This window comes from Canis aureus, chromosome 3 (assembly GCF_053574225.1).
Source record: "Canis aureus isolate CA01 chromosome 3, VMU_Caureus_v.1.0, whole genome shotgun sequence".
Taxonomy (NCBI): Eukaryota; Metazoa; Chordata; class Mammalia; order Carnivora; family Canidae; genus Canis; species Canis aureus.
In genome coordinates this window covers 76895532-76914111 of record NC_135613.1, presented here as the reverse complement: position 1 = coordinate 76914111, position 18580 = coordinate 76895532, and the positions used below count along the sequence as shown (strand labels likewise).

General features: G+C 36.7%; 1 protein-coding gene across 8 annotated transcripts in view; it reads right to left on the bottom strand.

Moving 5' to 3' along the window:
• The window catches only part of LOC144311427 (uncharacterized), a 130772-nt gene that overhangs the window by 83223 nt on the left and 28969 nt on the right, over positions 1-18580 (bottom strand). The window contains exons 4-5 of one of the 8 annotated variants that reach the window (XR_013377012.1): positions 12153-12238; positions 1468-1736 (exon numbers count right to left, since the gene is read on the bottom strand). The exons of 3 other annotated variants lie outside the window; for them this stretch is intronic. Coding sequence is in view for 3 of the 5 variants with exons in the window: in XM_077893904.1 (XP_077750030.1) it covers positions 12212-12241 (30 nt within the window). In the remaining 2 variants the exon portion in view is untranslated. Of the gene's footprint in view, positions 1-1467; positions 1737-12152; positions 12242-18580 lie in introns of those variants that run through there. 4 more of the 8 variants (XR_013377011.1, XM_077893904.1, XM_077893903.1 and 1 more) reach the window with 4 other exon arrangements.

The window sequence follows — 18580 nt, the reverse complement described above, 5'->3', positions numbered from 1 at the left end:
CTCCCTCTCTCTGTGTGTCTCTCATGAATAAATAAATAAAATATTTTAAAAATAAATAAAATAAAATACTCAAAAGACAAATAAAAACAAGGATAGGAAAGATAGTAGATGAGGAAATGAACGGGCCTAGATTGGCCACAAGTTAATGATTTATGGGGGTGAATTATGGCTACATGGTAATTTGCTGTATTATTCAAAATTACCTATATTTTTTAAAGGTTGGCTGTATATATTTTTTGAAAGGGAGAAGTAGACTGCCAGTTCTGTCAGAGGGAATATAATATTCGAGATGTGTTTTCTTTAGCCTCTCCTTAAGTCTTTTCTTTCTAAAAAATTATTTTTCTTTTTACATCCCCCATTCTTATTTCATTCTTACTACCTTCTCATAGACATTCACTCTAAGTGCTCCACATCCTTGGATATTTATGTATCTTTGAAAAACAGCATTGCCTTTGGAATATATGGATTTTATATATATGGTATTGTACAATAGATTTCATCTTGTTTCTTCTTTTTGTTTCACTCAGCACTATTTAGAAGCTATATGTATCTCTTCTTTATTGCTCTGACTGTTGAAAGGGTTTTACTTATTTATTCCCCTATGAGGGATGCCTCAATTGCCTCCTATTTCTCACTTTCTCTCTCTCACACACACACACACACACACACACACACAGGCAAAAAAATTCTTGCTCATGTCCTCTGTATCTGTGTACTGGTTTTTCTGTGTAATTTTTTCTGTGTAATTCCGGTAGCGGAATGGCTGAATCATAGACTATATGCATATTTAATTTCCACAATTCCTTCCACCAAACTTTCAAATGGCTTCCAAAGTCTTCAAAACATACCATGCAGTTATTCTCTGCACCCATTTCTCTCTCTTGCTTCATTTCCTCTTCCTCTTCTCTTAATTTTCTCACATCAGGCCACAATAACATTGTGTGTTATTGTGTTTATGTTCCATAAACATATCAGGCTTGCTCTCAAGTCAGGTTTTTGTGCCTGTTGTTCCCTTTGCCTGGGACTCTCTCTCTCCTCCAGAATTACATGGTTCATCCCTCACAGGTCTCTGCTCAAATGTCTCCTTCTCAATGAAATCTTCCCTTGTCACCAAATTTAAAATTTTAACTGTTCCTTTTTCCTCTGGCCATCCCTGACCCCTTTACCTGGTCTTTCTTTTCTCCATATGATTTATCACCATATGACATACCTTAATTTTACTTTTTAATTGTGTTTGTTGTCTTCTCTCATTACTAAACTATAAGCTTAATGAAGGCAAATGTTTTTACATGTGTAGGTGGCTACACTAAACAACAGATTATCATTGTAGGCAAAACAGCCTTCACTGAGCTCTGATAGAAATGTTCAATCAGATGAATATCATTTTCACACCTGGTAATACATCCATTCTGCAATACACCCATTCATTTTCACACCTAGTAATTCATCCATTCTGCAGCCCATGGATCAAGGAGTAATCTTGATTTTATGTTTTATTATTTAAGAAACATATCTCATGAGGCTATAACTGCCATAGATAGTGATTCCTCTAATGGACCTGGGCAAAGTAGATTTAAATCCCTACTGGAAAGGATTCACCATTCTAGATGCCATTAAGAACATTCCTGATTCGTGAGAAGAGGTCAAAATACCAACTTTAACAGGAGATTGGGAGAAGTTGATTGCAGCCCTCCTGGATAATTTTGAGGAGTTCAAGACTTCAGTGGAGGAAGTACCTGCAGATGTGGTGGAAATAACAAGAGAACTAGATTCAGAAGCCGTGGCTGAGGATGTAACTGAATTGTTATAGTCTCATGATAAAACTTGAACAGATGAAGACTTGTTTCTTATGGATGAGCAAAAAAAAAGTGGTTTCTTGATATGAAATTTATTCCTGGTGAAGATGCTGTGAAGAGCTGCAGTGACTTTACTGAAGTGACAGTAAAGGATCTAGAGTATTACCTTAACTTAGTTGATAAAGCTGTGGCAGGATTTGAAAGGATTGGCTCCAATTTTGTAAGAAGTTCTATTTAACCTAAACTCAACCTAAATTTAAACTTAATACCTTCTTCGAAAATCAACTCAAAATGGATCATGTATGTAAATGCACCACATAAGATATAAAAGTTTTAGAAGAAAACATTGCAGAAAATCTTTATTCCTAAGGGGTAAGTAAAGAGTTCTTAGATATGACACCAAAACTATGATTCATAAAAGAAAAAGTTAATAAATTGCACCTTATCAAAATTAAAAACATTTGTTCAATGAAAAACCCTGATAAGAGTATGAAAAAAACATATCATAGACAAGGAGAAAATATTTGCAAATCATATATCCAACAAAGGTACCCAGGATATAAAAAGAACTCTCTAGACTCTATAGTGGGGTAACAAATAATCCAATTCAAAAATGGGCAAAACATCTGAACAGACTTCACCAGAGAAGACACATGGATGGCAAACACACAAAAAGATGTTTAATATCATTAATCATTAGAAAAGTGCAAATTGAAGCTCCATTAAGATATCACTACACTATTAGGATATAAAAAATAAAAAAATACTGATAATGATAATATGGATAATAAAATATTGATAATACCAAGTACTAGTAGAATAACTGCATCTCTCATACGTTTCTGGTGAAGCTACTAGAAAATTTGGCAGTTTCTTACAAAGTTAAACATAAATTGAAAGTATGACCCAGGAGTCATATTCTTGGGTATTTATCCTAGAGAAATGAAAATTTATGTTCACACAAAAACCTATATGCAAATGTTTATAGCAGTTTTATTCATAATAGTCTCAAATTGGAAATAATCCAAATTTACTTGAACAGTTGAATGGGTAAAGAAACTGGGGTATGTTTCATATCATGGAATACTACTCAGCAAAAAAGAACACACTATTGATACATGCAACAACTCGCATGGAACTCAAAGGTATTATGCTTATGGCTGGGGGAGCTAATATCATGATTTATGCACTCTACAATTTCATTTATATAATATTCTCAAAATGACAGAAATCCTAGCTCAACCACTGGTGGTTGTTGGGGACATTAAGGAGTAACATGAGGGGATTTCATTGTGGTGATGGAATAGTTTTGTAGCCTGAGTGTGGTGATTGTCCATCAAATATAGATATATGATAAAATTTCATAAAACTATACATCAAAACATTTTTGAAGAAAAGGCATGTGAAATCCAAATAAGATCTGTTCTCAAGTAGGAGCGTCTGGGTGGCTCAGTCAGTTAAAGGTCAGACTCTTCATTTCAGTTCAGGTCATGGGATCAAGCCCTGGGTCTAGCTCCACACTCAGTAGGAAGTCTGCTACTCTCTCTCTCTCTCTTTCTCCCTCTCCCTCTCAGCACCACCACACCCCCCCGTGCAATCTCCCTCTCTAAAATAAATAAGTCTTAAAAAAAATCTGTTCTCGAGTAATAGTATTGTGCTAATGTCAATTTCCTGTTGTTTTTTTTTTTACAGTGGACTGGGATTCTATCAGATGTTCTCATTGGGAAAAGCTGGGTGGGTACACAGGAGATTTCTCTACTATTTTTGCAACTTCTCATGAATCTAAAAATATTTCAAATGAAAAGTAACAACAAAAATACATTTTAAAATATTTTTTACTTCTGTTTTCTGCCATATACTTCCCATTCTCTTTATCATAATAGACTTGTGTACTTTATATTCTTTAATTACCATTTTGGTGAGGTTTGAGTGGTAGTGCTAAATATTTGTATTCATTCTGCCATATTTAATCAGCAGTCCCTCTATTCCAGTGTATTTCTTTCTTATTCTTTAAATAGCTGTTCTAGAGAGTTCATGGACTAGTGTTGTGCTAATTGTATTTTGAAATGACAATATTTATACTTTTATTTCTGTCAAAGATCATCATTATGGCCACTATTTAGCCAAACTAGAAAAACAATAAATGAGGTTAGATCAAACTTCCTTCATTTTATTGTTCTTAATATACTTTCTTATTGAAATATACAGAAAAATATACATGTAAGCATGTAATTGATGACTTTTCACAGAGTGAATACACTCATATAACCATTGCTTGGATCAAGAAATTAAATATTACTAGTACCCAGAATCTCCTCTTTCGCTTTCTCTGAATCATCAGTGCCCTCGTCAAAGAGGACTCTCATTATAGAGATGAGGAAATTCTAGCTAAGAAAGATGAAGAGTTTTGCCTAAGCAAACATAATTGGCAGAGCTTGAGTTCAAATCCAGGTCTCCTAAAGACTAGGGCTTTTTTCAAATCAGCAATCTTTCTCCGAAATCACCTGTATTTTTATACATCATAAGATTTCTTCCCAAAGTTAATGCCCATTTTTCATTTATATTGAAGACATTTTAAGGATCAGCAAATGGAATCAGGTAAATGGCCATTTGGTCTCCTTGCCATACCTAGACACTTTATAAATTAAAACTACATTCATTCATTCAGTAGCATGTTCTATGAGAAGGATAAAGAATTAAACAGCCCCTACTTACCAAGTAATTGCAAAAAACCACTGACTTTAATATAAAGTAGAACAATGTGATCATTAAATAAAAATATGGAATCTCCCCCTTTCCATTTATCCTCTACATGGCTGACAAAATAATCTTTCTAAAACACTAATTTAATCATACCTCCACCCAAAGACCTTTTCTCTCTTTTCCCATCACATATTGCCTACAGGATAAATTCCACATTCCTTTGTCTGGCATCTATCTGACCCTTACAGGACTCCAGAGGTACAGTCCATTACTCTCTCCCTCACTCCCAAAAGTGTTGAAACAAGATATACCTGGATTTGAATGGCAAATCTATCCTTTCCTAAATGTTTGGCCTTGAGCAAATGGTTTAACCACTCCCAATTTCCGTGCCCATATTTACAAACTAGAGATAAAATTTATTCACAGAGTCTATAAGGTAAAAGGAAATAATGTAGACAATGTACTTTGCCCAGCACTTAGTGATCATTTCATGAGTGATATGTTGGATATTGTATGCTGAGCTGCTTGCAATTCCCAACTCGATGTAATCCAACTATTTCTTCTGTTTAGGGTGTTCTTCTCAGCCTCTACCTCTCATACTTTTTTCCCCTTGGTTAATTTCTACCTAAAAAAAGTAACCCTTAGGTTTTGGCGGTCCCAGCGAGAAGCCTCAATGATGAGGCTCCATATTTAAGAGAAAGAGGAGAGTTTAGTAAGATCTGGAGCACAGAGCTGGAGCTCATGATGTTCTTGCTGAGGATTCAATCCTGTGCGAGCTCTGAAAATACCAGATAATAGATTTTTTTTTTTTGAAAGGTAGATGTGGATATACACCCACATCTGGAAAGAGAAAAGCACAGGGCTTTCCGAAGCAAGGAATTAAGCTGGTATTTGTATTTGTATTATGGTGATTGGCTTTACCTTCTCGTTTTGCATAATCTCTTTTTCAATGGCGAGGAGTGTAATTTCCCTTCAGTTCATAGAATCGTACTTGGAGAGGACAGAGAGGAAGTCTCTGCATTTTGTGAAAGAGAAAATTGCCGGCACCCTTTTGTTCCCTTAGGCAGGATTTGGATGGATTACTCATACTTAAAAAGGAAGGCGGCTTTTAACCTTAAAAAAAAATGAATGAAAGAAAAAAGAAGAAAGAAAAGAAAGAAAGAAAGAAAGAAAGAAAGAAAGAAAGAAAGAAAGAAAGAAAGAAGAAAGAAAAGAAGAAAAAGAAAACTCCTTGCATTAATACAGTGCATTGACATGTTACTAAATCTAAGGAATTTTGAAGGATAAATTCCCAGACTTTATCCAAAACATGAAACAAATTCTTCAAACACAAGCTGCCAAGCTCATCAACTTGTTCGGATCCCTGCAACTTTGGTCTCACCAAACTGCTCTCTTAGCTCCTTGATTGGCTGCTTAACCCTTCCAGGCTGATTGGGGTGGTGGGCCGGGAGGGGGAGATCTGGAGGGGGCTGTTCAACAAGCTCAGAGCACTGGCCTCTCTTGGAAGATCAGACTTCTGGAATCGATTTGGGTCCAGAATTGCATTACCCAAGGAATGTGGAGTATGCACAGTCCTTGATGGCTTGTGAACCACACTTCCTGAAGCTGGCCACTAGCCAGAGCTAAGGCCATCAGCATCTTAAAAATGAATTCTTTATGAGACAAAGAACAATCCGCCTAATTTCTGAAATCACTGACATGGAAAGCTTGTCTGTAAGTAACCTAAAGCTTGGTAGACATTTAGACTCCTTTGTATTTCTAGTATATGGGGGATCAAATGTCACCCCAAAATGTCTTTTCCTTTCTACAGGCAAGCATTGTAAGGCCTTGAATAGCTGGGGATTGCATCTTGCTGAAACTTAACTGCTTTACCCAGAAGTCTGTGTCTCTGTCAATAATATTGTTCAAAACTGCTCAAAAGACAGGACAGACAGGCCTAAATGTGGTAAAGAGAGAAAAAGAGGAGTAATGATTCTGTCTCTCCAAGAACTAAAAGTCTAGTGGGCAAGATGAGACATATATCTATGAAGGATGCTTAAAAAAATTCCAAATGAAGCAGTAGTTTGGAGAGGCATCCTGCAGAGTCTTTGGAGGAAAGAGTGGGCTTTGGAGACATGGCTAAAGGCAAGAACACCCAGGTGCTGAGAAAAGTTAGGGACACAGGCTCCAAAATAGGAGTAAACAAAATTAGCCATGGGTCTGCCTGGGTGGAATAGAGAAATCCTAGACTGACAGTATAGTGGTATTGTCATGGCATCGAGAGAGGAAAGGGTGGTAGACAGAGAGTCCTGTAGGAGCTCAGCTTTGCTTTATTTCTGCACATAGGGATGCCTGGGTGGCTCAGTGGTTGAACACCTGCCTTTGGCTCAGGTTGTGATCGTGGGGTCCTGGGATCAAGTCCCACATCGGGCTCCCTGCAGGGAGCCTGCTTCTCCCTCTGTCCATGTCTCTGCCTCTCTCTGTGTCTCTCATGAATAAATAAATAAATAAATAAATAAATAAATAAATAAATAAAATCTTTAAAAAATATTTCTGCACATAGGTCATAATTATTTTAGTTATGTTCTTACTCTCGATTTAAGCAAGGAGTATTTTTACTTGCTATTGGTCAGATTATCTTCTTTCATTTCTATCTCTTGTTTGGACCATTTCTTTCAACGTCAGACTTATTGCCCCTGAAAATGTGCTATTGGCCCATAAAAATCTCTCTGGCTCTCAAATTCTACACTACCATATAAGTCACCACGTGAAGTAGTTGTCTTTTATCCAAGGAGGGAAGTACATCTTTTGATTTGGGTGACGCATGCATGGGCCTTCTGTTCCAATAATTGTACAATTAATTCTCTAGATCTCTGCAGGCAAATCTGACGATGTTATTCCCCCACTACCAAAGCACAAAAATGTACATAATAGTGATAATGACACTTTACCATCAACATACATTTTCACATATATGTTCTACCAAATTCTCTTTTCTACTTATGAAGGAGTCTTAGAAAAATCTACCTGAAAGGGAAATGTCTTATAGTTCTTAGTGTCAGAAGTACACCCCTATTAGGCCCGTTCTTCATCATATCAATAATAAAAAGTAACATTCTCAAAATGTATTGAGATTCTAGTGAGGCCAATATTTCTAAGTAAACCCCTAATATTGATCCCAATGAATTGAATCACACCAATTACATAGAACCTAGAGCTAGCCTGAGGGAATCATTCCAAATTGAATGAATTTTTCATGAAGTATTTTTTTTTAATTTCTGCCTTCTAAAATAACACAAGGACTGCCATTTTTTACCCTATTTCTAAACAGACTTTAACCAATAAAATTAAATTAGCTTGAGTATAAATTCTTTGAGGATATAGAAAATGTCTGGAATAATCCTTTGGTGAACAGATTAAAGAATAAGTGAATGAATGCATGACTTTTTTAAAGAAGAGAAGACTCTTCATTAGTCAAGGATGGGCCAAACAATACGAAACTGCTGAAGATGGTAATAAATAAAACTGATTAAATCACTTGGTGTATCTTAAGGTGCTGTTAACATGACTGCTGTAGAAAATCATTAGTTGACTTGATCAGAAAATTAAGGTGATTGTACTTGTTATCATCATGGACTCCTGCAAAGCGATCCAACTTTCTACTGAACAGTACATTCCGGGGCTTTCGAAGACCTCAACAATTCACATGTCTCCCCAGCAGGGAGACCCCCTTAAAGATACTCAGGTAGTCTGTGTGTTTCCATGGAAGAAACAAAGGTTCAAGGAAGTGCAAGGACTTGACCAATGTCACACGTTTGTAGCAGAGCATGAAGGGTGTCCTTCCTCCAACCTAGCTAATGCTCCCTTTACTGCACCATGGCTCCATGCTATGAACTCATAGGAAGGAGGAACAGCCAGACCAAGGAAAACTGATGCGCGCAGGATGCTAGACTCAAAAGTGCTATGGAGCAAATGCTGAGCTGGCTGTAATTATTCAGAAGCAACTGAGCCGTTCCTGAGGGATGTTAAACTAGGGTACAAGAGCCAGGAGACTGAAATCCAGGTGAAGTAAAATTCAGGAAAAGCTTTGTTGGGAAAACCTAGAGACGGAATATGGCTTGAGTCCGGTCGGTAACCTCAACTGCTATGAGGATCTGCCCAAATGCAACAATGCCAGAGGAATTTGAGTTTCTTCTGCAGTTGGCTGAGACAAGGATAAAGTGGCTCATGAGATCTTCATAGCAAACATTACTAAGGGAGACGCCATCATCTCCAGGGATGCCAGAGCAAAAATAAAACCGAGGACCGCAGAGAAATGACAGGGTGCTCAGATCCAAGCAGAACAAAAGGGCAGAGACTCGCCAGGAGTTGTTTTAAAAGAAAAATATCCTCACCCTAATGTCAAGGAGAGAAAAATCACAAAGGAGAGAAAAGAGGTCATGTTAAGATCTATCTTGACATGTTACCATGGCAGATAAAGGCAAGGTAGCAAAGAGTACTGCGCACGAGAGGATTAAACAGCTTCCATAGCATTAAAAAATGGGGTTGAAGTGGAATGTGAGGGGAAGACTTTCTATCTCAAGGGAAGTTTGGGAGCTAGCATGTCTGAATATCCCATGAGGAAGCAGTATTCCAAGGAGTGAGGTCAGCAGAACAAGGACCACTCAGTATGGTCGCCTCACCCACACTCCTGGATAGAAAAATTAAAATTCAAAAGATGCTGACTGGCATGGCAGCAAAACATAATAGCCCGAAGGAGAGAAACGAGGCTTCTTCAGAAGTTGAAATGAACTAAACCTGGCGGATGGGCCCTCTTGCTTCAACCACACAGTGGTGGAATTGGCAAAGATCAACAAATTGTAGTCATTCTGGAGCCAAGGCTGACCAGTTTGGCTGAAATGGCTCAGTAACAGTATGGCTGCCATGTGTCTCGATGCAGCTTTGATTAATTATCTAGATGTTTGGGCTACGTCAGATAAAATATTTGGAGAATTAGAAAAATCAAAATAATTGACAATATTATATTTTTCTTTGAGCTTCTGCCAAATGCATTGGCATCATTATCTTGACAGTCAAGGAAGAAAAGTATGATGAATGTAAATATCTAGTAAAAATAAAACAAAAAGTTTCTTTTTTAAAAAACAAAACTTGAGGTTTTACTATGAGCTGAAGTTATGGCTATCCGTTCAAGGGTAAAATGAAGTGTTATACTTAGGAGTTACATGAGAAATCTCCTTGAACTTACCTTAATGCAATCTCATCTCTCTGATTTATTAGAAACAGACATATTGAAGCAAATGAGCATATACATGATTCAGAAGGAATGATTCTGGCTTTATTCTTTATGTAGGAAGTGGTGCAGAGCTTACAATTTGAAGTCAAATGGACTTCCAATTAGAGTGCTCTTGTGTGTCCAAAGATCAATTGTTTAACTTCTCTGAACCACAGTGCACACATCTTTAAAAATGGGGTGAAAAATAGTAGGACTTTATAAGATTATTATAAGCATTAGCTGTGATCACACATACAACATACAGTCCAGTGCGTGGGACACAATAGGTGCTCAGTAAACACCTATGCTTACCTGTGACATAAATAAGGTTTGACTGAATTGAGGAAGGGCACCAAGACATCCAGATGGGTTATTCTTGTTTGTTTAACTCTGAAGTATTATGCAAGAGATCTTTCCATTTATAGAGCACCGACCTACCTCACCTCTAAGAACTACGCCAATCCTTAAGTTCCAAATGTCAATTATTTCATACTTAGGTATCTGAAGTCATCATTTGCCTTTTTTTTTTATCAGTTGTCCAATTATCATTAATTTGCCAAGAGAGGATACCCAGCAAGTGCCAAACCAAGTGTAAGGCCATTATAGCCATGACAGTGAAGGAGAATGATTGATGAAGAGTGGTCACTGCGTACAGGTCGCAAATGCACAAATCAAGATGTACTATATACATAAATAATGACTCTGTGCCTGGCAGTGTGCATGCATTATCTCATTTAAACCCCTTGACTCTGAGCTATATATTCTCATTATCTCCATTTCACAGAAAATGAAATTTAGGCTTAAAGAGATTTTAAAAATTTACCTCAAGTTATATATAGCTAGAAAGTGGCACAAACCCAGACTACAAAACCTGTGTTTCACCATTCCACTACCTATCTATCATGCTTCCTCCTCTAGTCTCTTAACAAATGCCATGTTGCCTTTTTCTTCTTTTTTTTAAATTAATCTATGCGGTATTACAAATTATCTTTATAAAGTGAAAGATCGGCAGGTACGATGAAGGAAGTAGTGGACTGGAAAGGCAGGTTCTGATTATAACTTGAGCACTAGGTAGTGAGCGAATTATTTAAAATCTCTAGCCCTGTGTGTTCTCTGCTTTACAATATAGTCAGAGTGTTTTCGCTCTAAAATTAATTCCATCCTCTCAAATTCACCTAGACTGAGAATTGGTGTCCTGGGTTAAAAGCATGCATTTTCCGGACCATCATAAATGTCTAGAGCACAACTCTTAGGTACTGACCCAGAAAGAACCATAGAACAGCATTATCACATTTAAATCTCCAAGACTTGGCATAGCCTCTTCTCCTTGACCCTTTTGTTTCTGGGATTTTGTCCACTGCTTTAGATCTGCAATGTCTCTTCTCCTGTGTCTTTATTATCTCTACTTAGTCTTACCATGTAACCAAGAGCAAATTCCATAACAAAAGTCATCTGCTTTGTCTGTCCAAAATTGGGGACTCACTTTGAGACCACAGACATTATTAAGTTGCTGACTCCTCTACCTTGGAGTGCTAGTCTTTGGCATTCCTGTTAACCACAGGATCAAATCCACCACTATGATCAAATCATTTGAGACTATTGAGGAGAAAATAAACTCATTTCCAAAGCTAGTCATGGGAGGAGGAAGGAGGTTCTCCTACTCAACAGCAATGATGTTCTATTTCCATGAAAATAGATATTCATTTATTTTATTATTAGTCTTTCAAAAGGTGTTAACTTCCAACCTTTAGTAATGGAGCAGGGGTGGGCAAAGTGACATCAGCCCAGTGGCATTATTTTCATTTTCTGTCATACCCCTGGATGGTTGACTGAGAAAAGTCATAGCTTTCACATTCCCCCAGTGGAAAATCTCTGCATCTCTTTTTTTTTTTTTTTAATTTAAGATTTTCTTTATTTATTCATGAAAGACCCAGAGAGAGAGAGGCAGAGACACAGGCAGGGGGAGAAGCAGGCTCCCCGTGGGGAGACCAATGCGGGACTCCATCCTAGGACCCCAGGATCATGCCCTGAGCTGAAGGCTGACACTCAACCACAGAACCACCCAGGCGTCCTACTGCATCTGACTTTTGAGTACACATTAATGGTGACAAATAGGACTTGCCTGGCCTTCTTGTTGGGTTACAGCTGATAAACAAGCCCACCCCTTATATTGCCAATGCTAAAAAGACTAACATTCATTCTTAATACAAGGCAATTTTTTTTTACTCTAGGGACCACGTGGAAGCTGAAAAGATACCACATTTTTTCCAAACTAGGATAATACCAAGTGACTTCCCCAAGAGGTGCTCAAAGAAGAAAGGAAAAATAGAGATGCCGCAGATACTACACAGACTAGATTTAAAAGCCAGTATTTCAAACATTGGCTTGAGGAGTTTACTCACTTTTTTTTTAGCTGTATCGATCACTTACTTTGTGCCAGGGGATGCAAAGACAGTGAATGCTATTGTTGCCTCCAGTCGTTCACAGCCTGCTGAAGGAGATGGTGAAGTAATCAGGCAATTCTAATTTAGACTTGAGTGTTTTCCTCACCACAACCCCACACTCCCCCAGAGAGTTGGACAAATGCTAACTTCAGGAATCCGCTCACACCAGCTCCTTGAACAGTTGGATCTGCAACTGGAAACCACAAGATTAAGGGTGAAACTTTATTCAGACATCTCTGTAACAGCTACTCAAGCCATCAGAGAGGCCCACAGAAGAAGGCTGGGGCTGTGTTGGAGGATCCGCTGCCAAAGCTTCTTGCTGACTCCATCTGTGTCATCAGCGTTAACATCACACCTCCTCAGCATCTCGGGGCAGAACTCAACTCTGACATTTTCACACTCAGAGCCAGTCAGAAGCAAAAACTGTTTGTGTTGCTGACATGTCATCCTCTTTGAATCCTCTTACATCAGCCAGTCTGCTGTATCTTCCCGCCAACTCCCTTCAGTGTGGATCACAAGGCGCTTGGAAAACAAGACAGGAAGTAACTCTCACGTCATGGAGTCCATCCACAAAAGATGAGTAAGTTGTGGGGGAATATTAGGTGTCCTGACTGTCTTCATCCCATCCCATCCTGCCTTCATATTTCTTAGCCTAGCCAGCCATTTTGATTGGCTGCTTGGTTCCTCCATACCCTATGCCCTGAAGAAGAAAAGCCTTGAACAGCTGGCTGTGCTGCTCTTCCCAAGGATGCTTCAGCCTTCACCTCCAATCCAGTAGCCCTCCGGTCAGGAAATCACTACTTAGCATTCTTGTGTCCCATTGGAAGTTTTTCCTTCACCATGACCTCCTAAGACAATCACCTCAGGAGCATGAAACTCTACTCTGGCACATGAGACACTTGGGAATATCTGAACACTGATTAAGAAGACTCAGTGATGGGTACCTGGGTGGCTCAGTGGTTGAGCATCGGCCTTTGGCTCAGGGCATGATCCCGGGGTCCTGAAATGAAGTCTTGCATCCGGCTCCCCACAGGGAGCCTGCTTCTCCCTCTACCTGTGTCTCTGCCTCTCTCTCTATGTCTCTCATGAATAAATAAAGAAAAATCTTATACGAAGAAGAAGACGAAGCAGAAGGAGAAGGAGAAGAAGAAGACTCATGCACAAGAATCCCTTCAGGGATCCCTGGGTGGCGCAGTGGTTTAGCGCCTGCCTTTAGCCCAGGGCGCGATCCTAGAGACCCGGGATCGAATCCCACGTCAGGCTCCCGGTGCATGGAGCCTGCTTCTCCCTCTGCCTGTGTCTCTGCCTCTCTCTCTCTCTCTCTCTGTGACTATCATAAATAAATTAAATTAAAAAAAAAAACAAACAAGAATCCCTTCAGAAGACACCCAGGAGAAGATGTCTCTCAACTCCAAAGTATACAAAATGTTGTTCCTCCCAACGTTAAAATGCTTTCATACTTTACCATGTAAACAGTATCTATGACTGTTGCAAAAAGAGCTCAAGTTTTATATCTATTTTGAATGCTAATTTTTAAAAATTTCCTGTTTAACTTTCAACAATGATTCTACTTTTCAAAGATGATCAACAATTGCTAAAATCCTGTTTTCTCACTATTGGTAGCTAGAAACTCGTACTGAGGACAAAGAGAAGTCAAGGACACCATGTTCCAGAGAAAGCTAAAATTATTTGGGGTCAGGCACTTCCATTCTCTCTCTCTCTCTCTCTCTCTGTCTCTGTCTCTCTCATACACACACACACAAACACAATGTCAACAACAACATGCTGTATTGGTAGGTGCATAAACAGATACTAAACTGAAGAAAGATTTGGGTCAGAATTCAAAGAATTGACTAGAAATGTGGTGTACAGGCTTCCAGGGGAGTGTGTGGCTTTTTCTCTCCCTTTTCTTGGGATGGGAGGCCTACTTCTCCCATCAAGCAGTAAAGGAAGTTCCAGTGGCGTGGAAAGAGGAAGAAAGGAAACTCAGTCCCTTGTGCTTAAAGCCTGTTGCCAGGCCAGGGAGGATGGAGGATGAGCACTAAATAGGAAATGAAATTGAAATTTTAAAACAAATTAAATTCAAAGAACAAGACTGCATTAAAGTCTACAGAAGCAGTCTCTGTCCAAGATATTAAGAAGTAAAATAAAGGAAGTTTGATCTTCCCATGAAGTGTTTTAATGCTTTTGGAGGAACTTTTGAATATAGAAAAGATTATTTTTGGTTTAATATTTGACTGATATTCAACTTATTTAAATTATGCATTCAAAAATCTCATTAACTTCAAGTTAAAAATCTTATTAGTCATTTACATGTCTGATAAGTTTTAACAATAACTTTTAAGGATCTGTAAATAACGTTTGGTCTCATTTATGAATGTAGTTAATTAGACACTTTAAATACATTAAACTAAGCTTGTAGATGTAATATATTCTAATTCCTTTCTAATATTTGGTTGTATGAATCCACAAAAGGAAACTTTAAAAAAATATATTTTATTTTATTTATTCATGAAAGACACAGAGAGAGGCAGAGACACAGGCAGTGGGAGAAGCAGGCTCCCTGCGGGGAGCTCGATGCAGAACTTGATTCTGGGACCCCAGGATCATGCCCTGAGCTGAAGGCAAATGCTTAACCACTGAGCTACCCAAGCATACCCAAAAGAAACTCTATAAGTACTAAATAATTCTTATAATTTAAAAATGTGGTAACCCTAAAATCCTTTTATATGTGGTCTAATACTTTGCATAACATTTCAATTTAAACGCACAAGTATAAATTAATTACTCAATTATATTGTTTAAATTGACATTATAAGGCTGTTAGTCTAAGTGATAAATTCTAGAAAAGACTAAGTATATAAAACATATGAACATATTATAAAATGTATTACATTATTCATTATATTATTATTAAGTGTTGTAAAAATGCTAATAGCATAGTCTTTAGCTTCTTAAGGTGTTTTTATATTTAATTTAACATTTTTCTCAGATTAAGAGATGGACCTATCCCTCAAGAGATACAGTAATTTGAGGTTGCCTACCCATGAAGCCAGTAACTAAAGTTACTTATAATTTGATTCTGGCAAAGTAGAAATCCTGGACATCACCTGAGAACAATTCCTCTCACCCACCCAACTATAACACTGAACTCCTCTTTGTAGTATTATAAAACATTTTTGATTCTCTGACTACTCTCAGAAACATACAACTTCCTCCTAGACTAAACACTTGAATAGAGTTATTTTTCTTGCTCTCAACTTATGGACATGTATTTTTTCTTTAACTCAAAAGAACTTTGTGCTTGATGCGATCCTCAGATGAGTAAACATTTTCTAGTTGTTCAGTGACAGAGAGTGAAGGGTTAAATTCATTCTCTCTAATTGTAGATTTATTAATTTCTCCCTGTAATTCTGTCCATTCTTGATTCACATGTTCTAAGACTAGGCACATGTAAATTTAAAATTATTTTATCTTTTTAAAAAGATTTTATTTATTTGAGACAGAGCGAGAGAAAGAGCATGGGGGGGGGAGTCCATATTATACTGTGTCATTCGATTTCTTTCCTATGTTTGGAGGTTACATTAGAGTATGCATACTTAAATCTAAAACTAATAAAAATTTTTAAAAAATACATAAAACTAATAAATACCTTTGTTCTCTTCCAGGAAAACTGAAATATCTGTGGATATCTTAACATTTTTTACCATCTAAGGTAAATGCTAATGTTGTTATGTTTTATAATTCTAGGATTTTCTAAAAATTAGTACAGTGGCTTCACAAACGTTAAGGATATTTAAAAAAATACAGTCAGTTGAATTTGATTTTTCATGTGGCTTTAGCGGACTTATGGCCTCAAGTTATGAAGATTTCCTTCAGATATGAAAAACTACAAACTGTAGTTGAAGGTAATAAATGGAAGAAAATAAAATCATTTATTGCATTGTACTTGTAAATTACCCACTATTACAGGTTAGATAAAATTATCCTGATTATATGTATTTTATATATATATATATTAGACACTTCACATTAAATTAAGTTTGTAGATGTAATATACTCTAATTCCTTTCTAATGTTTGATTGTATTACTCCACAAAAAGAGCTTTTATGAGTACTAAATAATTCTTTTATATCTTAAAAATACATTTTTTACATATTGTTATGTAAATTTGTTTCAAATTATTTATTTATTTTTAAAACCTTCAAGGCATCTTGTTATATGGCTAAATCAGTCATTTGATTATTCATCTTTGGTCAACTATTATATTTTTTCCAGTTTTTCATTTTTTTTTCACTCTAATAACTAGCCCTGTGCTATATTTGTTTGTACATAAATCTCTGTGAAAATCTGATAATTTTTTCAATAAAATACCTTGAAATGAGATTACTTGATCAAAAGGTGTGAGGATATACTAAACAAGTATTACCAAATCACTCTCCATGTGAGGTGGCTCCAATTTTCACCCTCCAGCAACAAGACCTGAGTTTCTGCTTACATAATTCTTACCAACATCAATTATTATCACTGAAAAATATATGCACTTGCTTGTTGGAAGAGTGAGAAAAAGAAAGCATTTTGGTTTCATTCTAATTTTTTCCTTATCTTTTACATAATTTGAAAATACTTTTATGCTTCATTTGTTTCTAGATTTTCAATACTTTATCACTTATAGAAGTTTATAGGCAAATATCCTAATTTTTTCCTTTATGACTTCAATAATAGTGATCTATTATCGAAATATTCATTATATAATTCATTACATCAATAATTTTGAAGACTCAAAACAGACAAAACAATCCTGAAGAAGAACAAAGTTATATTCCTCAATTTCAAAATTTACTATGAAACTACAGTAATCAAGATAGTGTGGTACTAACATAAGGATAAACATACAGATTAATGGAATAGAATTAAGAAGCCAGAAATAAACCTTCATAGTTATGGTCAGTTGATTTTAGACAAAGATGCCAAGACATTTAAATGGGGGAAACAACAGGTTTTTTAACAAGTGGTTGTAGAAAAAATTAATATCTACATGCAAAAGAATGAACTTGAACCCCTTTCTACACTATCCACAAAATTAACTCAAAATGGGCCATAAACATAAATGTAAGAACTGAGACTGTAAAACTCTTAGAAAAAAAACAAAAACAAAAACAGAGTAGCAAATCTTTATGACCTTGGGTTAGGCAATGATTTTTCAGATGGAACGCAAAAGCTCAAACTAAAGAAAAAAAAAATGATAAATTGATTTCATCAAAATTCTAAAACTTTTGTGTTACAATAACAGCATCAAGAAAGTAAAAAAAAATAATAATAACCCACAGAGTAGCAGAAAACATTTTCAAGTTATATATCAGATAAGGGACTTGCATCTAGAATATGTTAGGAACACTTACAACTCAAAAATAAAAGGTAAATAATCCATTTTAAAAGGATCTAAATAGACATTGCTCCAAAGAAAATATACAAATGCCCCATAAGAGCCTAAAAAAGGATGCCTAACGTTATTTGTCATTAAGGAAATGCAAATCAAACCCATACGACTGGATGGCAATAATCAAAAAGACTGAAAAAAGATGTTTGTGAAATCAGAATCCTGATCCTTTGCTGGTCATTCCTTAAGATGTTTAACATAGGGTTATCATGTGACCCAGCAATTCCATTCATAGGTGTATACCCAATAAAAATAAAAATGTATGTCCACACGGTGACTTATATGTGAATGTCATGCCCAAAATGTGGAAACAACCCAAATGTCTATCAACTAACAAATGGATAAACAAAATATAGCATATCCTATCCATACAATGATGAAACATTATTTGAGAAAAAAAATGAGGTACTGACACATGCTGCAACATAGATGAACTTTGAAAATGTTATGCTGAGTTGGGACACGTGAGTGAATCACCTGTGGGTGAATCAGCCGTTGAGTGTCTGCCTTCAGCCCAGCGTGTGATCCTGGAGTCCCTGGATGGAGTACCACATTGGGCTCCCTGCATGGAGCCTACTTCTCTGCCTGTGTCTGTGCCACTCTGTGTGTGTCTCTCATAAATAAATAAATAATATCTTAAAAAAAAAAAAAAAAAGAAAAGAAAAGAAAACGTTATGCTGAGTGGAACAAGCCAGACACAGAAGACCATATATTGTATGATTCCACTTACATAACATTCCCAGAATAGGTACATCTATAAAAACAAAAAGTAGATAAGTGGCTTCCAGGGAATAATGAGAGATGGAAATGAGAAGTGGTCACTAATCGGTATGGTGTTTCTTTTTTGGAGTGATAAAAAAAGTTGAAAATTAGATTGTGGTGATTATTGCCTGACCCTGTGAGTATACTAAAAACCATTGAATTCTACACTTTAAGTAGGTAAAT